We start from the raw sequence: 18,839 nt of genomic DNA on the forward strand, positions 1-18,839 counted from the left end.
TAGGCTGTGGTTGATGCTATTGGTAGCACAATAACTAAAATTAACACAGTTCTTTAAAACAGCCATCATTTCTGATAATTCATAACTGATATTGACCAATGCTCACAGAAAATATGGTGTCGTAGGGCCAAACAACCATGAACAGGCCAAACAATCTCAGCAGTATATACTTGGGAAGCATAAAGTTCTCTATTCAGTCCCCAGTAGGAAAAAAAATAAGAAAAACTTCCACAAAAGCAACCCACCTTTCTCAAATTATAAACATCACCCCCAAAATTGAATTAAAAAACAAAAAGGAAATAAGAGAAGACACTAAAGCAACATACAACCTCAGATATGCAGTTCATCAACTGCAAATTCAGTGAGCAATGAGATGGGTCAACCCTAGGGTCTCCCCAATATCTGCCTGAAGTGGAAAAAACCAACAATTTGGATGAACATCAGGCATGAATGAAATGAGAAATAATCTTTAGGGTAACTACAGAGATTACCAAAATACATAGCATGCTCATTATGTAAGGGCTGGCAAATATTTAAAAAGTCACATTTTATGATATTATGGAAGTTCAGCATAGGAAAGAAATGAAATCCCTAAATCAAATTCAAGCAAATATTTATGAGAAAAAAACTCCACTTGAAAATATAAGAAGTAAATGGGCCAATGCGAAGAAAAGATCTCAGACACGAAAGACAGGCTTGCAGCTAGAGATCAGGAAAGAAATATTGCTTAAAATAGCAAGGGACTGTGACAAATCAATCCAGCAACTATTTTAGATGAGTTTAACAATAATAACTTAAGATTAAATGGAGTCAATGAAAAAGCAGGAGATACCATAAATAACATTAAGAAGTTTTCAAGGACATAATGACAGAAAAATTTCCTGGTAGAAAAAAGGAATTTGACATGCAGATAAATGAGATATATAGCAATGATACAAAAAAATCTATAGCCCAGCATATCATTGTTAGGATTCCAGAAATTCCACATAAGTATAAAATCCAAAAAGTTGATAAAGAAAAGAAACCACTCATCTCTACAGCAAAGTCCATGAGAATTACAGATGACATCTTAGCACAAAGTCAGAAGTCAAGGAGAGCTTGAAGTACTCTAAATTCTAAAGAAAGCTAATTTCAGCCAAGATTGATATAAATTTCAAAACTGTCTTTAAAAATTGATGGAGAATTAATATACTTACATGCTGAAGAACATGTCAGGAAATTCATAAACATCAAAATAGCACTGCAAAAATATTCTTACGGGCATTCTACAAATAGAAAATAAGACTTCTGCTCCACGAAGCTGAACAGAAGAAATCCAGCAATGTGGACAAATAAATAGAGAGGGGAAAAACAGAGCATTAACCAACAGGAAAATAATGTGGCAAATATAAATTAATAAACAACACTTTACAACCATCAATCTTAATGGTCTTTATTCACCAAAAAAAAAAAAAAAAAAAAAAAAAAACAAACCCACTGGCAGATTATATCAACAAGCAAGATCCAACAATTCGTTGTGTACAAGAAATACACCTAATCCAAATAAATTCAAAGAATAACAATCAAAGGATGGGAAACATCCTTTCCACGAGGCAATAACATACAAAAATGGATGGATTTCTATTTCATTTGCACACAGAGAATTTTCAGTCAAGATTCATTACCCAAGAAAAAGAAGGCCGCTGTCTACTCATTAAAGGAAAAATTCAAAACAGGAGAAAACAATAATAAATATATATGCAACAATAGCAGCACATCCAATTATATAAAGCAATTATTAACAGACCTGAAAAATCACATAAACTCTTTTGTAATTGTATTGAGAGACCTCAATATCCCACTGTCACAAAAAGGTAGGTCAGATGGACAAAAAATCAATAATGTAATACCAAAATTAAATCAAATTTTTGAACATATGGACTTAGTAGATGTCTATAGAGTGTTCCACCCCACAACATTGGAATATATTTTCTTCTAAGTTGAACAGAACACTCTCTCCAGAGTAGAGAACCCTGGTAGCACATAGAGCATGCTTAAATAAATTCAAAGAAATTGAAATTATCCAATGTATACTATCAGACCACAGTGCAGTGTAATTGGAAATCCATGCCAAAGAAAACCATCAGAACTTCATAAACACGTAGAAATTAAATATTACACTGCTGAACAACCAGTGAATGACAAAGGAAATTAAAGAAAAAAATTAAACAGTAATGCCAATTGAATGGTAATCCCAATTCAATATATGAGAACTTACAGCATACAGTAAAAGCAGTCTTAAGAAGAAACTTATATCAGTCAACATACATAGTAGGAAAACAGAGCATACACAAATAAACAACTTAATACTGAACCACAGATGTCTAGAAAATGAAGAACAGAAAAAGCAAAAGTTTTATACAAGGTAGTAAATTATAAAAACCAGAGCAGAAATCAACAAACTGGAAATTAAGAAACCTATGTAAAATATCTTTGTATTGAAGAGTTAGTTGCTTGAGGTATTAAATAAAATTTATAAACCCTTAGCCAACCTTATCATACTAAGGAAAGAAAAGACTCAACCACATGTAATTAGGTAACAAACAGTTGAAATCACAACTGATCCTTCAGAAATCCAGAAAATCATCTATATCTACTTTGAAAATATGTACTAAAATGATGGAAAATGCAGAAAACATGGCAAATTCCTAGATATATGTGACTTACAAAGCTGAATCAAAAGGCATTGAAATGCTGAGTAACCCAGCATCAATAAATAAAATCAAAGATGTATTTAAAAATTATCAACAAAAAAAAGCTCAGGGCCTGATGAATTGCCTATGAATTCTACATGAAATTTAGAGAAGACCCAACACCACTACTTGTCAAACTCTTTAAATAAATTGTAAAGATGCAATATTCCCAGCTTCAATCCTGTAAGCCAGCAATACTCTGTGGCCAAAATGACAGAGAGACCATACTCAGAAAGCAAATCTTAGGCATTCTCTCCAATGAACACTGATGCAAAAATTCCCAGTAATATATTGGAAAAAAGACTGAAACAAATCACCAAAGACTATACACCATGATCAAGGAGGATTCACCACAGTGATGCAGGGATGCTTCAAAATACATGAATCTATAATACTGCTATGCCAAATTAACAGAGCCAAGGACAAAAGTCATGTGATCATCTCAATGGATATAGAAAGAATTTTTGGCAAAGCCCAACATGCATTCATGATAAAAAACTCTACAGAAAATTGAAAAAGATGATCTTTATCTCATTGTAATAAAAACCATCCTGATAAAAACTATCTCATTGTGATAAAAACTATCCTCATTGTGATAAAAACCACAACAGAAACCAACAGCACACTAAAAGGACCAAACATGAAAGATTTCTCTATAAATCAGTAATGAGACAAGGACGCCCACTACATTTACTGTTATTCAATATAGTCTTGGGAAACATACCAGGAACAATTAGACAAGAAAAAGAATAAGGATAGGAAAGGAAGAAATTAAACCATTGTTATTTGCTGATGACTTGATACTCTATTTAGATGACCCAAAAACTCCACCCAAAGACTTCTAGATTTAATAAACAAATTCAGTAACATAACTGGTTACAAACTCAGCTCTCAAAAAATGATAGTGTTCTTGTACACAAACAACAAACTTAGCAGCATAGAGGTTAGGGAAGCAATACCTTATACAACAGAGTCCAAAAAATGAAATACCTAGGAATCAGTCTAACAAAGGATGTAAAACATAGCTACAATACTTTACAAAAGAAGATTGAAGAGGTTATTTAAAAATGCAGAGATAACCTGTGCTCTTGATTCAGAAAAACCAATATGGAGAAAATGGTCATACTTCCAAAACTGTTGTACAGATTCAATGCAATGCCAAACAAAATTCCAATAGCATATCTCAGTTAGAAAAAAATCCTAAAATTTATCTGGAAACAGTTTAGCCTTAGAATAGCAAATGCAATCCTAGGCAATAAAGACCAGAATGGGGACATGATAATCTCTGTTTTAAAATTATACTATAAAGCTACTACCAAAAATAACATTATGGTTCTGCAAAAACACAGATCTGATGATTAATGGGAAAGATGAGAATATGCAGAAATGACTCCAGAAACGCTAAGCCAACTTCTCTTGATGCATCAGGCTAAAGTCAGAAGACACTGAATATCTTAACATTAACACAGAAACATTAAATCTGCTGGAAGATAGAGGGGCTAAAATTCTTGAAGACACTGATGTAAGCAAAGAAATTATGACCAACACCTGGATTACACAGAAACTGTCACAAACAATCAGCGACTTGGATCTTACCCTACTCAAAAGCTTTTGCACTGCAAGAGAAACCACCAAAATAGTGAAGACACAATCAAACAGAAAAGTGTTTGCCAGCTGTTCCGCAGACAAAAGACTACTACTGAGAATATTAAAAATACTCAAAAAAATCAGTCTTCTTAGCAGTAAGCCCTATTTCAAAAACAGGCACCTGAAATGAATACACACTTCTCAGATCAACAAACACAACAAATAAATATGTGAAATATGTTTTACATCACTGATCATTTATGAGATGCAGATTAAAACAACACTGATGTTCCACCTCACTCCAGAAGAATAGCTACTGTAAAGAAATCAAGCTATAAAAAAGGATGATCTTGAGGCTTTTACGTGTAAATGGAGCCAACTTGAGACTATGGTCATAAGTAAAATAAATAATATTCACATTTTTAAGAATTGCATTGTCTCTGTAGGTTAAAATTAAATAATAATACTAGTAATAAAACACTGAAAGAGTAATAAGATCCAAAATGTACAGTAGATATTGTAATAATGAAAGGGAAAAAAGTGACCAAAGACCAACTTGTATGTATGCACATATAACTATACATATGTTTAAATATGCAAGATACATAACATACTACTAAGTTTTTATTAGTTCATCAAAAAGAATAGTTTGTGCTATTATTGTTCATTATTTAGGCTTTTATTTTGTAACTTAAACAATTACTTCTAAGATAACAGTTTGTAATGTATTATCTACTGTTGATTACTTTTTAAAAATTCTACAATTTTTTACAATACTTCTTGCTTTTTTAAAAGAAAGAAATACTAAAAAATTAAAAAAAAAACCCTACAGACAAAAAAGTAGAAAAAAAGCAATAACAAATTCTGGAGGGATGAGGGAGAAGGTAATCCGTTTTCCACTATCACAGGAAATGCAGAGTGGTGCAACCTTTTGGAAATTCATCAAAAAGCTAAGATTAGATATCCCTTTCAACTTCACTATTCCCATTCTAGTTATCTTTCTCAAAATAGTAAACACATCATAATACAGTGATACATGTGCACCCATATTTATGTCAGCACAGATTGTAATAGCCAGATGTTGAAAACATCCTAGATGGCCATCAATGTAGAAATAGATAGAAAAGTTGGAGTACAATGACGTAATACTCAGCCATACAAAATGATAGATTTTATGCTTTTATAGATATATGGTTGCAATTTGAGAACATATTAGTGAAATAAATGACTCATTTAAATACTTCATTAATGTGAGAAGCAAAAAGAAAAAGCATATATATGTGTATATATATGCATAAGGCTATAAAAATATTTAAGATATTAATGCTACGGATTCTTCTGGTTTCAATGAATAGAAAGCTTTGTGCTGGTATTGTTGTGACAAATAAAATGCAGATGCCTTGTTCTCAGGGTGAATGATTTGTGGAATACATATCTGAGCAATGTAAATACCAATGTAGCCCTCTGATTGACAAGGTTGAACCATTGTTATAATTTTGTTTCTTAGCCTTTTCTTTCTTTTTATCCTTGAAATCAAATGGATTTGTTAAAACAAACCAAAAGCAACAAAAAAAGTGGAACAACAAAAAAATACATGGTGCTGGGAAAATTGGATAATTGATGCAGAAGATTGAAACTAGATTTGTATCTCCCTCTGTGAACCAAATTATTTTTACCTTTCCGGAGCAACTTTATATTCCTTATACTCTATTACATTCTGCCAACAGTGCAGAGCAATTCCTTTATCTCACCTAACTCTCCAGCCTTTCTTATTATTGGATTTCTTGATGATATCATTATTCTTGGAGTATTAGAGAACTTCAGATTGTCTTAACATGCATTGCTCTAATTGTCCTAGACGTTTAAGTTATTTTAAATATATATTGTCAATTTGGGCTGTTTTTCAAAGGGTCAACTCTTCCCGTTGTTCTTTTTTGATGTGATCTTTTTGAGGAGATGTAAAAATTTTTAGTTCTTTATATAACTTAGATATGAGTACTCTGAGTACTTATGAGACAAATAAGTTTAAATATTGCATGTTTTAACTCATATGAGAAATCCAAAGCATGGCTAACCTAAGGAAGAAAATAAGAGACAGATCTTTGAAATAGCAAAGAGGACCAAGAGACGGAATGATAGGGGAGGGAGAGAAGAGAAAGAATTCAAAGGAATTGAGAGCATTGTGTCAGGTAGTAACTCCTCATGATGAGTGTAATCATTATGTACTCTAAATATACACTGAAAAATTAAACATTCACAACTGCATTAATTAAAAACTTTAAGTAAAATTCCCAATATTTTCTTGTGACCAACTAGGTTAACTAATTTTGATTCCTCATGCAGAAAAAGTATAATTAGATTTATTAATATTTTTATTGATTTTACTTTATGTTTTTCTCATAAAACTTTGCAATCTTGCATCGCTCAGGAGACTGAACAGAAGAATCATGGTTAGTTCAAGACCAACACTGGCTACAAAGTGAGTTCAAAGCCACCATGTAATTCATAACAAAATCCTGCTTCAAAAAGACAAAAAAAGTTAGTAATGATCACATCCTAGCATTCTACAGAAACATGACTTTTAAAAAAATTACTCACTCAATGTTTTAAAATTATAGCCTTCATACATAAGGTGAAAAAGATGTAATACCAACACAAATGTTAACGCTCTCATAAAATAACTACCTGTGGTGGTCCAAGGCTATAATCTGAAAACTCTCAACATTAAATAGGAAGATTGCTACCTCTTTGTTATCAGGCTGAGCTACAATGGTCAGTTTAAAGCCAATCTTATCTACCTAGAAAGACCCTGTCTCAAAAAAATATTAATATAATTGAAAAGATAAAATATAGACTTGTCTTCAATCTCATTTTACATTTTAAAGTGCTTTAATGTGCAGAAAAATGATAATGATGATAATAATGGATTAGCATTGCCTCATTAAGACTGGTGTCATCAATCTTTTGGATGTTCAGTAATCAAGGCATGGGAAACCTAAGAAACAGTGAAGAGCTAAGAGGACAGTCAGGATGTCAGCCTTTGTCTCCAAATTCAGCCAGTACACAGCAAATGATGGCATTCCTTTAAGAGATACTTCATCTGTGGTGAATCATCTGATGGTGCAAGCAGGAAAATTGTTAGACTCAAGGAGATAGATGGCATATACTCAGCCAAAAGGTGGGTCACTAAAGCAGACAATGCCCCAATGGTTTCCATGAAAAGTGTATAGTGAAACTAAACACTGATGATTGCTTGCGCAGATAACAATAGGTAAAGGCAAGAACAGAAGAAGAAAGCAGGCCCTCAAAGCCCTCGGAAATAACCCCCTGTGAACTCCCTGAGAACTATGTTTGCTTTACAAACATAGATTTATTTGTACTAACATGGATATTATTTTAACAGAATCTTAAATACCCAATAAAATGTAGAATCCAAAATATAGTACCTCATGGATGTATAAAAACAGAGTGCTAAGCTAGAGGTTGTGACACACTCCTGGCATTCCCAGTGCTCTGGAGGTGAAGCAGGACAATCACTGCAAGTTCCTGACCAGCCTAGGCTACAAAGTGAGCCCAACTCAACCCTGAAATGCATACCAAGACCCTGTCTTAAAAACATCCTCCAAAACAATAATAAAAATAACAACAAACAAAGACTAAAACTACATCACAAAAGGGGCTCCAAATATGACACCAGCCATTACTGGCAGTCTCTAGTCACAACTTCAAAATCTTAACCTACATCCACAAGAAGTCCAGGTTACCAGTTCTAGTAGCTCTTCAAAAAATGTGTTTTAAACCCTTTGTTGGTGGAGTAGTTTATGATATTTTGATGTACATTGAAGTATGCAAAGATTTGGTAACTTACATAGACTCAGCATAGAATAAAAATAGTCTTGCTTATGAACATTATAAGTTTTGCAATGAAAACTAACTCTGTGTTGTCTGCTTCCTGTTTTATATATTTATATTATTTAAATTCAGTTACAACAAAGGTGTTCATCCCTAAAAGGTACAAGTTACAGTGTAAGTTCTGAGGCCTATTTTAGAGTTCTGATGACCCAGTGGCCACCAAGAAGTGGAATACATGTAGTATTTCCTGGAAACAACTTCATTTCAAATTTAAACATGTTATATTTATTATGATATAACTAAGAAAATTTTTATATGCTCTTAAAATGTACCTGTTTGTTGACTAAACACCAGAAGATAACTAAAGATTAATGTTAATTATGAAAGGATTATTCCAATATGCCCAATAACATCTAATTTCTGTATTATGGGGGCATCAGTTCACCATAATTCTATTTTAAGTTTTTACCCCTGATTTTTAAATATTTTTATAAACTTGTATTTCCAGATTTCTCCAGCTCAACCTGATCCTCTAGTGTCCTATTTTCCAAACAACATTTATATATATATATCTTCCTGATAACTGTAACTTATAAATTGTACACTACATGACTTATATTTAGAAATAATGTTCATGTCCATCTCTCTCTAAGCTTGAATGACTTGCTGATGGCCCAGTTCCCCCAATATGAAGCAAGTATCAAAGAATTATGCCTCTTTAACAATAAACTGACTTTGCATGAGTCAGGAGAAGATTTTCAATTCCTGGCTGAAAAGACCCTATGAAAACTAAAGCCCAAAGTGCCCAGAAGAAGAGGGACTCTCATCCATAACCTAGCTTAACAAATAAAGTATCATAGATGCAGGGAGAAAATAAATTAGTATTAAAAATGGGTATATAGAAAAGAGAATAATCATGACTTTAATATAGTATTTAAAGAAAACCACAGTGTAAGGACACAGAAATGGCTGAAGGTTCCAATACCTGTTCCATTCTGCAAACTCCTTAAGAATATAAAGAAACATTAATACTCAAAATCAGAGGCCACGCTTTTCATTGGTACATGGCTTTTCAACAAAGACACCTTCAACCTCAATGAAGTGGCACATTTAAGAGAGTTATAAATCTCTAAAATTCAAATACAGGAAAATGGCTTACATCCTACTCTACGCCAAAATATCCTGATGACAGTAGCTGTACACATCTGAGATCATCAATATATTGGATTCTCCCAGACCACATATGAATTGCAGCCCCAGAGCATATCGAGCTCTCTCTTGAGCACCCACACTCTATTCTTCCTGAGTATGTAGTGTACTGCCTAATAAATTATTTTTTGATTTTTAGCTACATGTTTTGAAAATTGTCCTTTTTTCCTAGAAGTCAAGACACCTATAACTGCCTCAATTGAACATATGAATCAAGGTCCCGACCTCCCCTTTTGGTGACTTTCTTGGTCTCATGTAAGAGTACTGATGGATGTACACCTCTGTCTCAATCCTAGGAATATATAGCCTTATTAATCACAGCAGATACAATCTAGTGTAGATGTAGACCTATGCATATAATGTTTTTTTTTTTAGTTCCTGGGATGGAACTCATGGCCTCCCAATTGCCAGGCAGGTGCTTATGCTGCTGAGCTAAATCCCCAGCACGCATATGATGTTTTAATAATTATTCTCTCTGTTTTTGAGATAGTGTCTATCTACATAGTTCAGGCTGATCTTGAACTCCCCATGTAGTTCTCTGTACAATTCAGGCTGATCGTGAAATTCCTATATAGTCCTAGCTGGACTTGAACTGGAAGCAATCCTCCTGCTTCAACCTCCTGAGTGCAGAAATAACGAACATGTTCCACTACTCCTGGCTGTGTCTTTATATAACTTTTCTTTTCATTTCGTTTCTTTTCTTCTTTTCTATTGTTTTTGTTTTGGAGTGCTGTGTGGAGTGTGAGTACTGTGCATGAGAGTGAGGTCATAAAATACAGCTGTGCCGTGGTGAGGATGGACCCTTGGACTTGCAGGCTGCTGAACTAAAGTGCCTGGATGGATTCAGTGAAGTGGGTGAAAGACCTTGAGTTCTTAAATTCCTACATTGCATGGCAACTCACCATTTCCTTGCAGGAACCATTCCATATATTGTTGCAGCGTCTCTGGCTTCTCAGTAACATTGATTTTACTCAGGAAAAAATAACCAGACACAAGAGCATCTCTGGGATTCCTAATACAATAAATCACTTTAAATTTAAAAATTGAGAAAGTAAACAATTAGTAGAGTTCATTCCTACATGGTTTGATCTTTACCTAGGAAATTTGTACAAAATGCCTATTAAATATCATGGATTATATCAATTAATTTGTGACAGCACTCAGTAATCAAATACAGATTTTTAAAATTTTATTAGCTGGCTCTCTGATATAAGTGTAATAAATGAGGAGGATTGCATACATGTTCTTTCTGAGTTGTCTGTCTATTCATTTGGGGAACATACTGAGAGGTTGTAACTAGTAAATTTTGTGAGAAATCTTAGATTTGTAAAAATTTTGCCAAAAAGGAAAATCAATGAAAATTCTACTATGTTCATAGGCACATATAAATGTACAGTTTTTCACATAAAAAAGCCAGAAATCAGTTTCAAAGACTTTATTTTGATTAAAGAAGCCACATTTCTCAATTCTAAGAGGATAAACTTAATTAGGTAAATTTCAAGAGCAAACAAAATGATTCTTAGTTTTAAGCCAGGAGAGTAATTACCTCTCTGGCCACTCATTGACTTGGACATGTTTTGCAAGAAACTGCTGTGTTCCAAAAATATTCTCAATATTAATCTGGGTGGTATTTTGTCCATTGCATAGTTTCACAAATATTCATGAGACTGGTAATTAAGATTAGAATGTGTTCACACAAAAATAACCCCACACACACCAAAAAAAGAAAAAAGATAACTTGGCATTTCATAATCTTGTTTTCTTTGGGTCTTTATCCCATGATTTTGACACCATCTCTCTTTAGTCTTAAATGTCTCAGCCTCAGATTAACCAATTCCTTAAGATCTCATTTCAATTGGGTGTAATAACATCACTATGCAACACAAACGTGATATTTGCTAAAGATGGCATTAGTTTCTAGGTTAGTCATTGTGATTTAACTAAAAATTTTGAAACCACAGAAATAAAGCCTGGAAGAGAAAGTATTTCTAAAAAAGAGACATGGGATGCTAGAATCTGGATCTGCCCGCTCCCTTCAAGTGACAATCTGCTAGCCACTTGGCTACTTTGAGATGGCTTGTCTCAGCAGACAGCTATGTGCAGTAATACACAGCAGTTAGAAAACCCAACGTTGATGGCAGCTCAGTCACTTGGCCATAGGCGAGTGTGTGAAACTACTGCTTCACAGAAGGACAACTCTGATGTGGAAGTTTCCACATACAAAGATGGAGGGGTTGCAGATTTCAAGAGTCAGGAGAGACCATGGGAAAAACAGGACTAACTAGGTAGACATCTGGCTCAGGAGGATGCAAAATGGCTGAAGGCTGAGCACAGGAGTCAGCTCTGGTTGAACACATTTGGTCGTGGTTGTTGGGATTGGTGTCTCTAATCACATGAAATTTAAGAGGGCAAGTGGACAGAAATAAAACACAGGCAGGCTGATAAGCTTTGAGTTTTGCAACATATCTAGGTGGCCTTGCTTGGGCAAAACAGAAAATTTTGGGAACAGGATGTTATGAAACTGTGCTTTGAGGGACAAAAGTTATTGCTTTATTTTTCTTTAAAGAAATAACAACTACTGTAGGGAGGGACAAGTTTCAGAAAACTTATTTTTCTAGTTAAGTCCTACTTTAGATCTAGTGATTAATATTGGCCAATTACGTTACAATGTAGCAAAAGAATGGGTGAAATACATCTCATAGTCATAAACCCTGTCTCTCCTGAAAATATGGGCTTCTAAGACAGTGGATATATATATATGCCGAATGGTCCGTATACTTTTATTCACATATGGACTAAATGGTAGACACTGCACGACCAGCTAATTCAGGACATTATTACATCCCATCAAGATCCACATTGTGAGAATTCATTTCAGCTAAAACATCATGGATATTTAGGCACATAGCAGTTTAAAAGGATTCTTTTGGCAAACGGACTGTGCATTGTTAAGCTGCTGAACACAGGAATCTCTGATCAGGCTGGAAATGGGTATAGGCACAGTGTTCTGAGGTCAGGTGGATCACAACTGAGTTATCCAAGATCACGGGCTGCTTATTCCCCTATTAAGAACAATAGAGCCACCAAGCTCATAGATCAAAAAGTCCAATGAATTGGCACAGTTTACTACTGGTAAAAGTTTTTGAAGTGACTTCCAAGATCCAACTCACTTTCTGAGTTTGCCTCAGAATCCCCTTCCTTTAAATTGAAATATAAACAAATTTAGGACACCCAGAGAAGTTCTGCATCTCAACCACGAGAAAATACAGGATTCAGTTATATGGTTTTTGCCTCCTGGAATTGAAAGATCAAATCATTTTTCTGTTTCATTTAAGCCATTCACCTGGGGCCAGGCCAAGACCTTGATTGACTGAACAAGAATTTCTAAATCAATGTGCACTGACCTTGGCTTTGGAACTGAAGAAGGACTTGGGAAAAAGATGGAGGGGCAGGTGGGATGTGTAGACTCGTGGGTCCTTCTGACCCTTCACTAATTCATAACCTCCTGTAGACTCTATCCAAGGTGAACGATCCCAGTTGGGCACTGATTGAACCCACTTGGGATCCCCCTTGGAAAGAATCAGGGAGACAATCTCAATTAACCAGTTGGTTCCTGAAAAAAGAAGGAATAATGATTGTCAGTAATATCTACATGAGTTTTATAAATTGGCCTAAAATATGCACAATATAGATGTAAACTTGCAGCAATTTTTAAGCATAATTTACAGTTCTTTCAAGTAATGGTTATCATACTCCATTTAGTGCTCAATGTCCCAAATAATCTGTCTAAGAAAAATAAATATTTCTACTCATAAAATACTAGTCCCTAGTGACTCCATGCACTCTATGGCAACCAATATTGCCCATTATGTCCATGAATTTGAGTAGTGCAAGTATTTCACATAAGTGAAAATGTAACAGTTTTCCTTTCATGATGGGCTTATTTCATTTAGCTTAATGAGCTCTATTCATCTATGTTGGGTCATGTTTCCGAATTTCATTTCTGAGTGCATGATATTCTGTGGTATACATTTAGCATTCGATTTATGCATTCATCTGACAATGGATATTTGAATATCTACCAGTTTTCAGAAAATAAGTATTTAAATGTCTTTAACTAGAACTTTAATAGTTCTTTAACTATTTACTCAAGCCCATTTACTAAACTCCCACTGTCTTTACTCTTTGAGTGTTATGAAAATTCCAATGTCATCCTTTACCACATTGACCCCCATAAAATTATTGAAATTTGAGAATCTGCATTAGTATTTCCCTGTTACATTTCTGGTCCTTCTTTACTCTCACCTCCCTGTGTAATATTTGAGATGCAACCTTTTCTCTTAATGCAAATGCATTAAGGCACTATTCCTTGCTTCTCAAAGCACTGTGTGGTTTCTAGAATATTGTGAGCTTTCTATTCATCTGTAGAATTACTGAAACCCAAATCATAGATTTTCATAGGATAGGCTCATGATCCCATCTCCTTACCTGATTTGGGATAAGTCACTGTTATTGTATCTTCATCCTTCACCACAAACTTGTCCCGTACTTCCCTTAATATTTCAGGACTGAAGTGTACCATAGGGAATTTTATCCCTTCAAACCACGGAGTGTTATCTGACATGGTGGTGAGTTCTTTGTGCCTTGTTTAGTGTTCCAACTGTGGCAAGTGACAAGAGGTATTTATAGTTAATAGCTAACCTTCTTTATCTTATTAAAAAATTGCCTGGTAAATAATCACAAATAAATCTGTATCTCCTGATCACAAGGTTTTCTGTATTGAGCAATTGTTTGATTATTCTGAGCTTAGTATTGTTTCAGTTGTAGTTCAGATCAACAACTAGATTTTCAAAACAAGTAAAAGTATATAGAAATATATACAGTAAACTTCACTTGGTTCAATGTGTTTAAATGTATAAAAAGAACAAATCAGCTGTGTGATTCAGGCTTGTAATCCTAGCACTTTGGAGACTTGAGGCAGGAGCATCCCTAACAGTTCACGACTAGCCTGTACTAATCCGTGAGGTACTGCCTCATAAAAGTGAAAAAAAGTTTTGCATCTGTAACTTCAGCTTAGCAGCACAGTAGCCATGAAGCAGGAGTCCCTGATTTCTTTTCGTAGTGCAGTGTGGGGGAGACTGGGCATGGTGCTGCCCAAATGTAATCCCAAAGCTTGGGGGAATGAGCCAGAAAGATCCCTGTGATCTGAAAGCCAGAATAAACTGAAGAGTTAGACCCTGTCTCAAAAGCATAAAAACCCACAAAGGACAAACAAAAAAGCGAAGAAAATCATGGAAGAATTTCAGTGGCAAACACTCGCTATGACTCAGGAGGCTGATGCAGACAATATTTCCTTTGTCATTGACTCGATAAATGAATGTGCTTCTTTCATTCTTCTTAGAGCTACATGTGACTCCACTGGAGCTTTGTTAATGCAACATCCAACATATGCTGTCTAAAAGAAACCCATCTAACCCAAAGGGATACTCACAGACTGGAACTCAAAGGGTGGAAAACAATACTTCATGCAACAGGAAGCCCCGCCCCCCAAAAATGCTGGAGTAGATATTCTGTTTGCAGACAATGTGAACTTCAAACAAATGATCACAAGAGATACTGGTTGGGGGAAAATTCAAGAGGAAGAGATCACAACCTAAAATATATATGCATCAAATTTCAGAGCACCCAGTTATATAAAACAAATGTTAACAGAAATGAAAAGCCAAATTAGCTGTAGAACAATTATAACAGGAGATCTTAATACACCATTGACACCATGGGACAGATCAACCAGTCTGAAGTCAGCAAAGAGATAGCAGAACTGAATCACACCTATGAACAAATGGACTTGATAGACATATACAGTGTTCCATCCAATAACATCAGAATACACATTCTTCTCAGGAGTACATGGGACATTCTCTAAAATAGACCATATATTAGACCACAGAACATACTTAAATACATGCAAAACAGTTGAAATGATCCCACGCATGTTATTGGATCAATGGCCATATAATTAGAAATTAATGACAAAAGATACTTCAAAAACCCCACAAACATATTGAAACTGAATAACACACTCTTGAATATCTAGTAGATCACAGTAGAAATTAAAGAAGAAATTAAATAGTGCCTACAAGTAAACAAAAAAAATACAAGTTACTGGAACTTGAGGGAGGAAATGAAAGATGTCCTCAGAGGAAAATTTATTGCACTGAGTTCTCACACCAGGAAAACAGAAAGAATACAAAAATAACCTGATTCTACTCCTCAAAAATCTAGAAAAAGAAGATCCATTAAATCCCTAACCAAAAGGAGGGAGGAAATTATAAAAATCAGAGCACAAATTAATGCAACAAAGACTAAGAAAACAATACAAAGAATCAATGAATCAAAGAGTTGGTTCTTTGAAAGAATAAATAAAACTGATAACCCCCAGTCAACCTTATTAAAAAAAGGGAAGAAAAAGCTCAATTTCATGCAATATGGAATGAAAAAGATGAAATCACTACAGACTCTGTAGAAATACAGAAGATAACATCTATTTAAAAAATCTCTACTCTCATAGGTTTGATAACACAGAAGATGTACACAGGTTCCTAGAAATATATGAAATACTAAAGCTAGGTCAAAAAGATGTAAAACTGCTGAATAACCAATATCTATTAATGAAGCTGAAAATGTATTTAAACACTTACCTGCAAAGAAGAGCCGAGGCCCAGACAGATTCACTGCGGAATTCTACAAGAAGTACAAAGAAGACATGATGCTGACACTCCTAAAACTATTCAATGAAATGGAAAAGGAAGCAATCCTTCCTAAGCCATTCCTGGAAGCAAATATTACTCTAGTACCCAAACCTGAGAAAGAACCACCTAAAGATCGAACTACAGGCCAATCTCCCTAATGAACACAGAGGCAAAAATCCTCAATAAAATATTGGCAAATATAATACAACAAATCCTCAAGAAGATTATACACCATGACTAAGTGGGATTCATCCCAGGCATGCAGGATGGTTCAACATATGTAAATCAATAAATGTAATCCACCATATCAATAAAGCCAAAAGAATCACATGATCATCTCTATAGATGCAGAAAAAGATTTTGATAATGTCCAACATTCATTTACGATAATAACCTTACAGGAAATTGGAATAGATAGTATTTACTTCAATATAATAAAGGCAATCCACAACAAACCAACAGCCAGTATCATACTAAATGGCCAAAAACTGAAGACCTTTACATTAAAATCAGGCACAAGACAAGGATGTCTCTTTTCACCACTCTTATTTAATATAGTACTGGAAATACTAACCATAACAATTAGATAAGAAAGAGAAATAAAAGGGGTAACGACAGGAAAAGAGGAAGTTAAATTATCAGTCTTTGCAGATGACATGATACTCTACATAGAAGACCCCTAAACTTCCACTGAAAGACTCCTAGACATAATGAATCCAGCAATTAACTGGATGCAAGGTCAATACACGGAATTCAATAGTATTTCTATACACTAACAACAAAATCAAAAAGACAGAAATAAGAGAAGATAAACCACACTAGCAACTAAATAACTGAAATATTTAGGATTTATTCTCATGAAAGAACTGAAAGATCAGAAATGAAAGAGTCCCTCTGAAAATGGAGAGACATCCCTTCCTTACGGATAGGAAGGAAAAATATTGTGAAAATGTCCTTCTCCAAATCTGTTATACAGATTCAAATGTAATCCCAATAAAAATACCATCGACATACCTCATAGATTTAGAGAAATAACTTCTGAAATTTATCTGGACCCAGAAGAGCCCTAGAATAGCAATGACAGTTCTAAGCAGCAAAGGCAAGGGAGGAGGCATCACAATGCCTCACCTGAAGTTATACTGCAAAGCAATTGTGGTAAAATCAGCATCATAATGGAACCAAAACAGAAATACAACACCTACAAACACACTCAACCACCTTATCTTTGATAAATGGGTTAGGGTTAGGCCAAACATGTTCAGTGGGAGAACGACTGTCTCTTTAATAAATAGTGTTGGAAAAACTGGCTCTCCATATGCCGAAAAATAAACTAGACCCATGCATATCACCGTGTACTAAAATAAAATCTAAATGGATCAAAGATCTGAATATTAAAACAGAAGCACCAAATTTATTGGAAGACAAGTTGGGTAAAAATCTTGGAAAATAGGGGTAGGTAGAGAATTCATGAACAGGAATCAAACTGCACGGGACATACTTCCCTGAATCAATAACTGGGACCACATCTTATTTAAAAGTTTCTGCATGTGAAACGAAATCCCCAGCATCGTGAAAAGTAAGCCCACAAAATGGGAAAAAATCTTACTGAACTGTCCCTCTGACAAAGGACTCTGTATAAAACATATAAAGAATTAAAAAATTCAGACCGCCAAAATTCAAAGATCCAATCCAAAAATGGACATCTAAGATGAATATACAATTCTCTGATGAAGAAATACAAATCACAAATAATTACATGAAAAAATGTTCATCCTCATTACTCATTAGAGAAATACAAATTAAAATCACACTGAGATTCCGTCTCACTCCTGAAAGAATGGCCAGGATCAAGAAAACTACCAACAACAAATGCTGGAGAGACTGTGGGGAAAAGGAACTCTCTTGCACTATTGGTGGGAGTGTAGACTTGTGCAACTATTGTGGAGGTCAGTGTGGGGATTTCTCAAAAAGATGGGATTGGAAGTCTCATTTGTTCCAGCTATTCCACTTCTAGGCATATGCTCAGAACTGAAAAGATCATACCACACTGATATATGTGCACCCATGTTTATAGCAGCACAATTTTTAATGGCCAGATCTTGGAAACAACCTAAGTGTCCACCAACTGACGAGTGGATAAAAAAATTGTGGTATTTTTATATGATGGAGCTATAAAGATTGATCACATTGAGATATTTACAGATGAATGGACACAGCTTGAGACCATACTCATTAGTGAAATAAATAAAACTCACATGTATAAGTACCGAGTAGTTTCCCCAGTCTAAGAAATGATAAGAATACATAAAAGTATGTGGTAATCAGGATCCCCCTTTATGTTGTCTTGAAGCTTTATAATGTTTTCATTCACTAATTGTATTGGTTTTCTTCTGGGTTGTTTGATATCCTGTCTGTGCTGGTATGAACAGCTATTTTGAAGAAAATAAGACATCATAATAGATAGCGCTGATTTAATATCAGCTTGTTTTGACATCCCATCAAACTTTAGTTCTTCTCTCTCCATCAGTTTTATCATGTTGTATCTTGTTGGATTTTATTTTATGTGATAATATAAAACTTTTTATAGTCATAGAGATAGTATAGAAACTGTTGTTCATTTGCTGTTAGTTGGTTCTAAATACCCTGTAATATTTTATCCTCTTGAATGGCTTTTCACTGTCTTGTTATGTTTGATAGTATGTGAAGG

At 34.6% G+C, this 18,839-nt stretch overlaps 1 protein-coding gene across 1 annotated transcript in view; it reads right to left on the reverse strand.

The window, feature by feature from the left end:
* LOC134470286 (3-alpha-hydroxysteroid sulfotransferase-like) overlaps nt 1-14,041 on the reverse strand; it is a 28,408-nt gene extending 14,367 nt beyond the window's left edge. Inside the window, exons 1-3 of the mRNA XM_063253001.1 lie at nt 13,869-14,041; nt 12,781-12,993; nt 10,283-10,408 (exon numbers count right to left, since the gene is read on the reverse strand). Of these exons, the coding sequence (XP_063109071.1) occupies nt 10,283-10,408; nt 12,781-12,993; nt 13,869-14,004 (475 nt within the window). The 5' untranslated portion in view covers nt 14,005-14,041. The remainder of the gene's footprint in view (nt 1-10,282; nt 10,409-12,780; nt 12,994-13,868) is intronic.
* Between the last annotated feature and the right edge of the window lie 4,798 nt (nt 14,042-18,839).

This window comes from Cavia porcellus, unplaced genomic scaffold, assembly GCF_034190915.1.
Source record: "Cavia porcellus strain 051 isolate PalLab524CR breed Dunkin Hartley unplaced genomic scaffold, mCavPor4.1 scaffold_7, whole genome shotgun sequence".
NCBI lineage: Eukaryota > Metazoa > Chordata > Mammalia > Rodentia > Caviidae > Cavia > Cavia porcellus.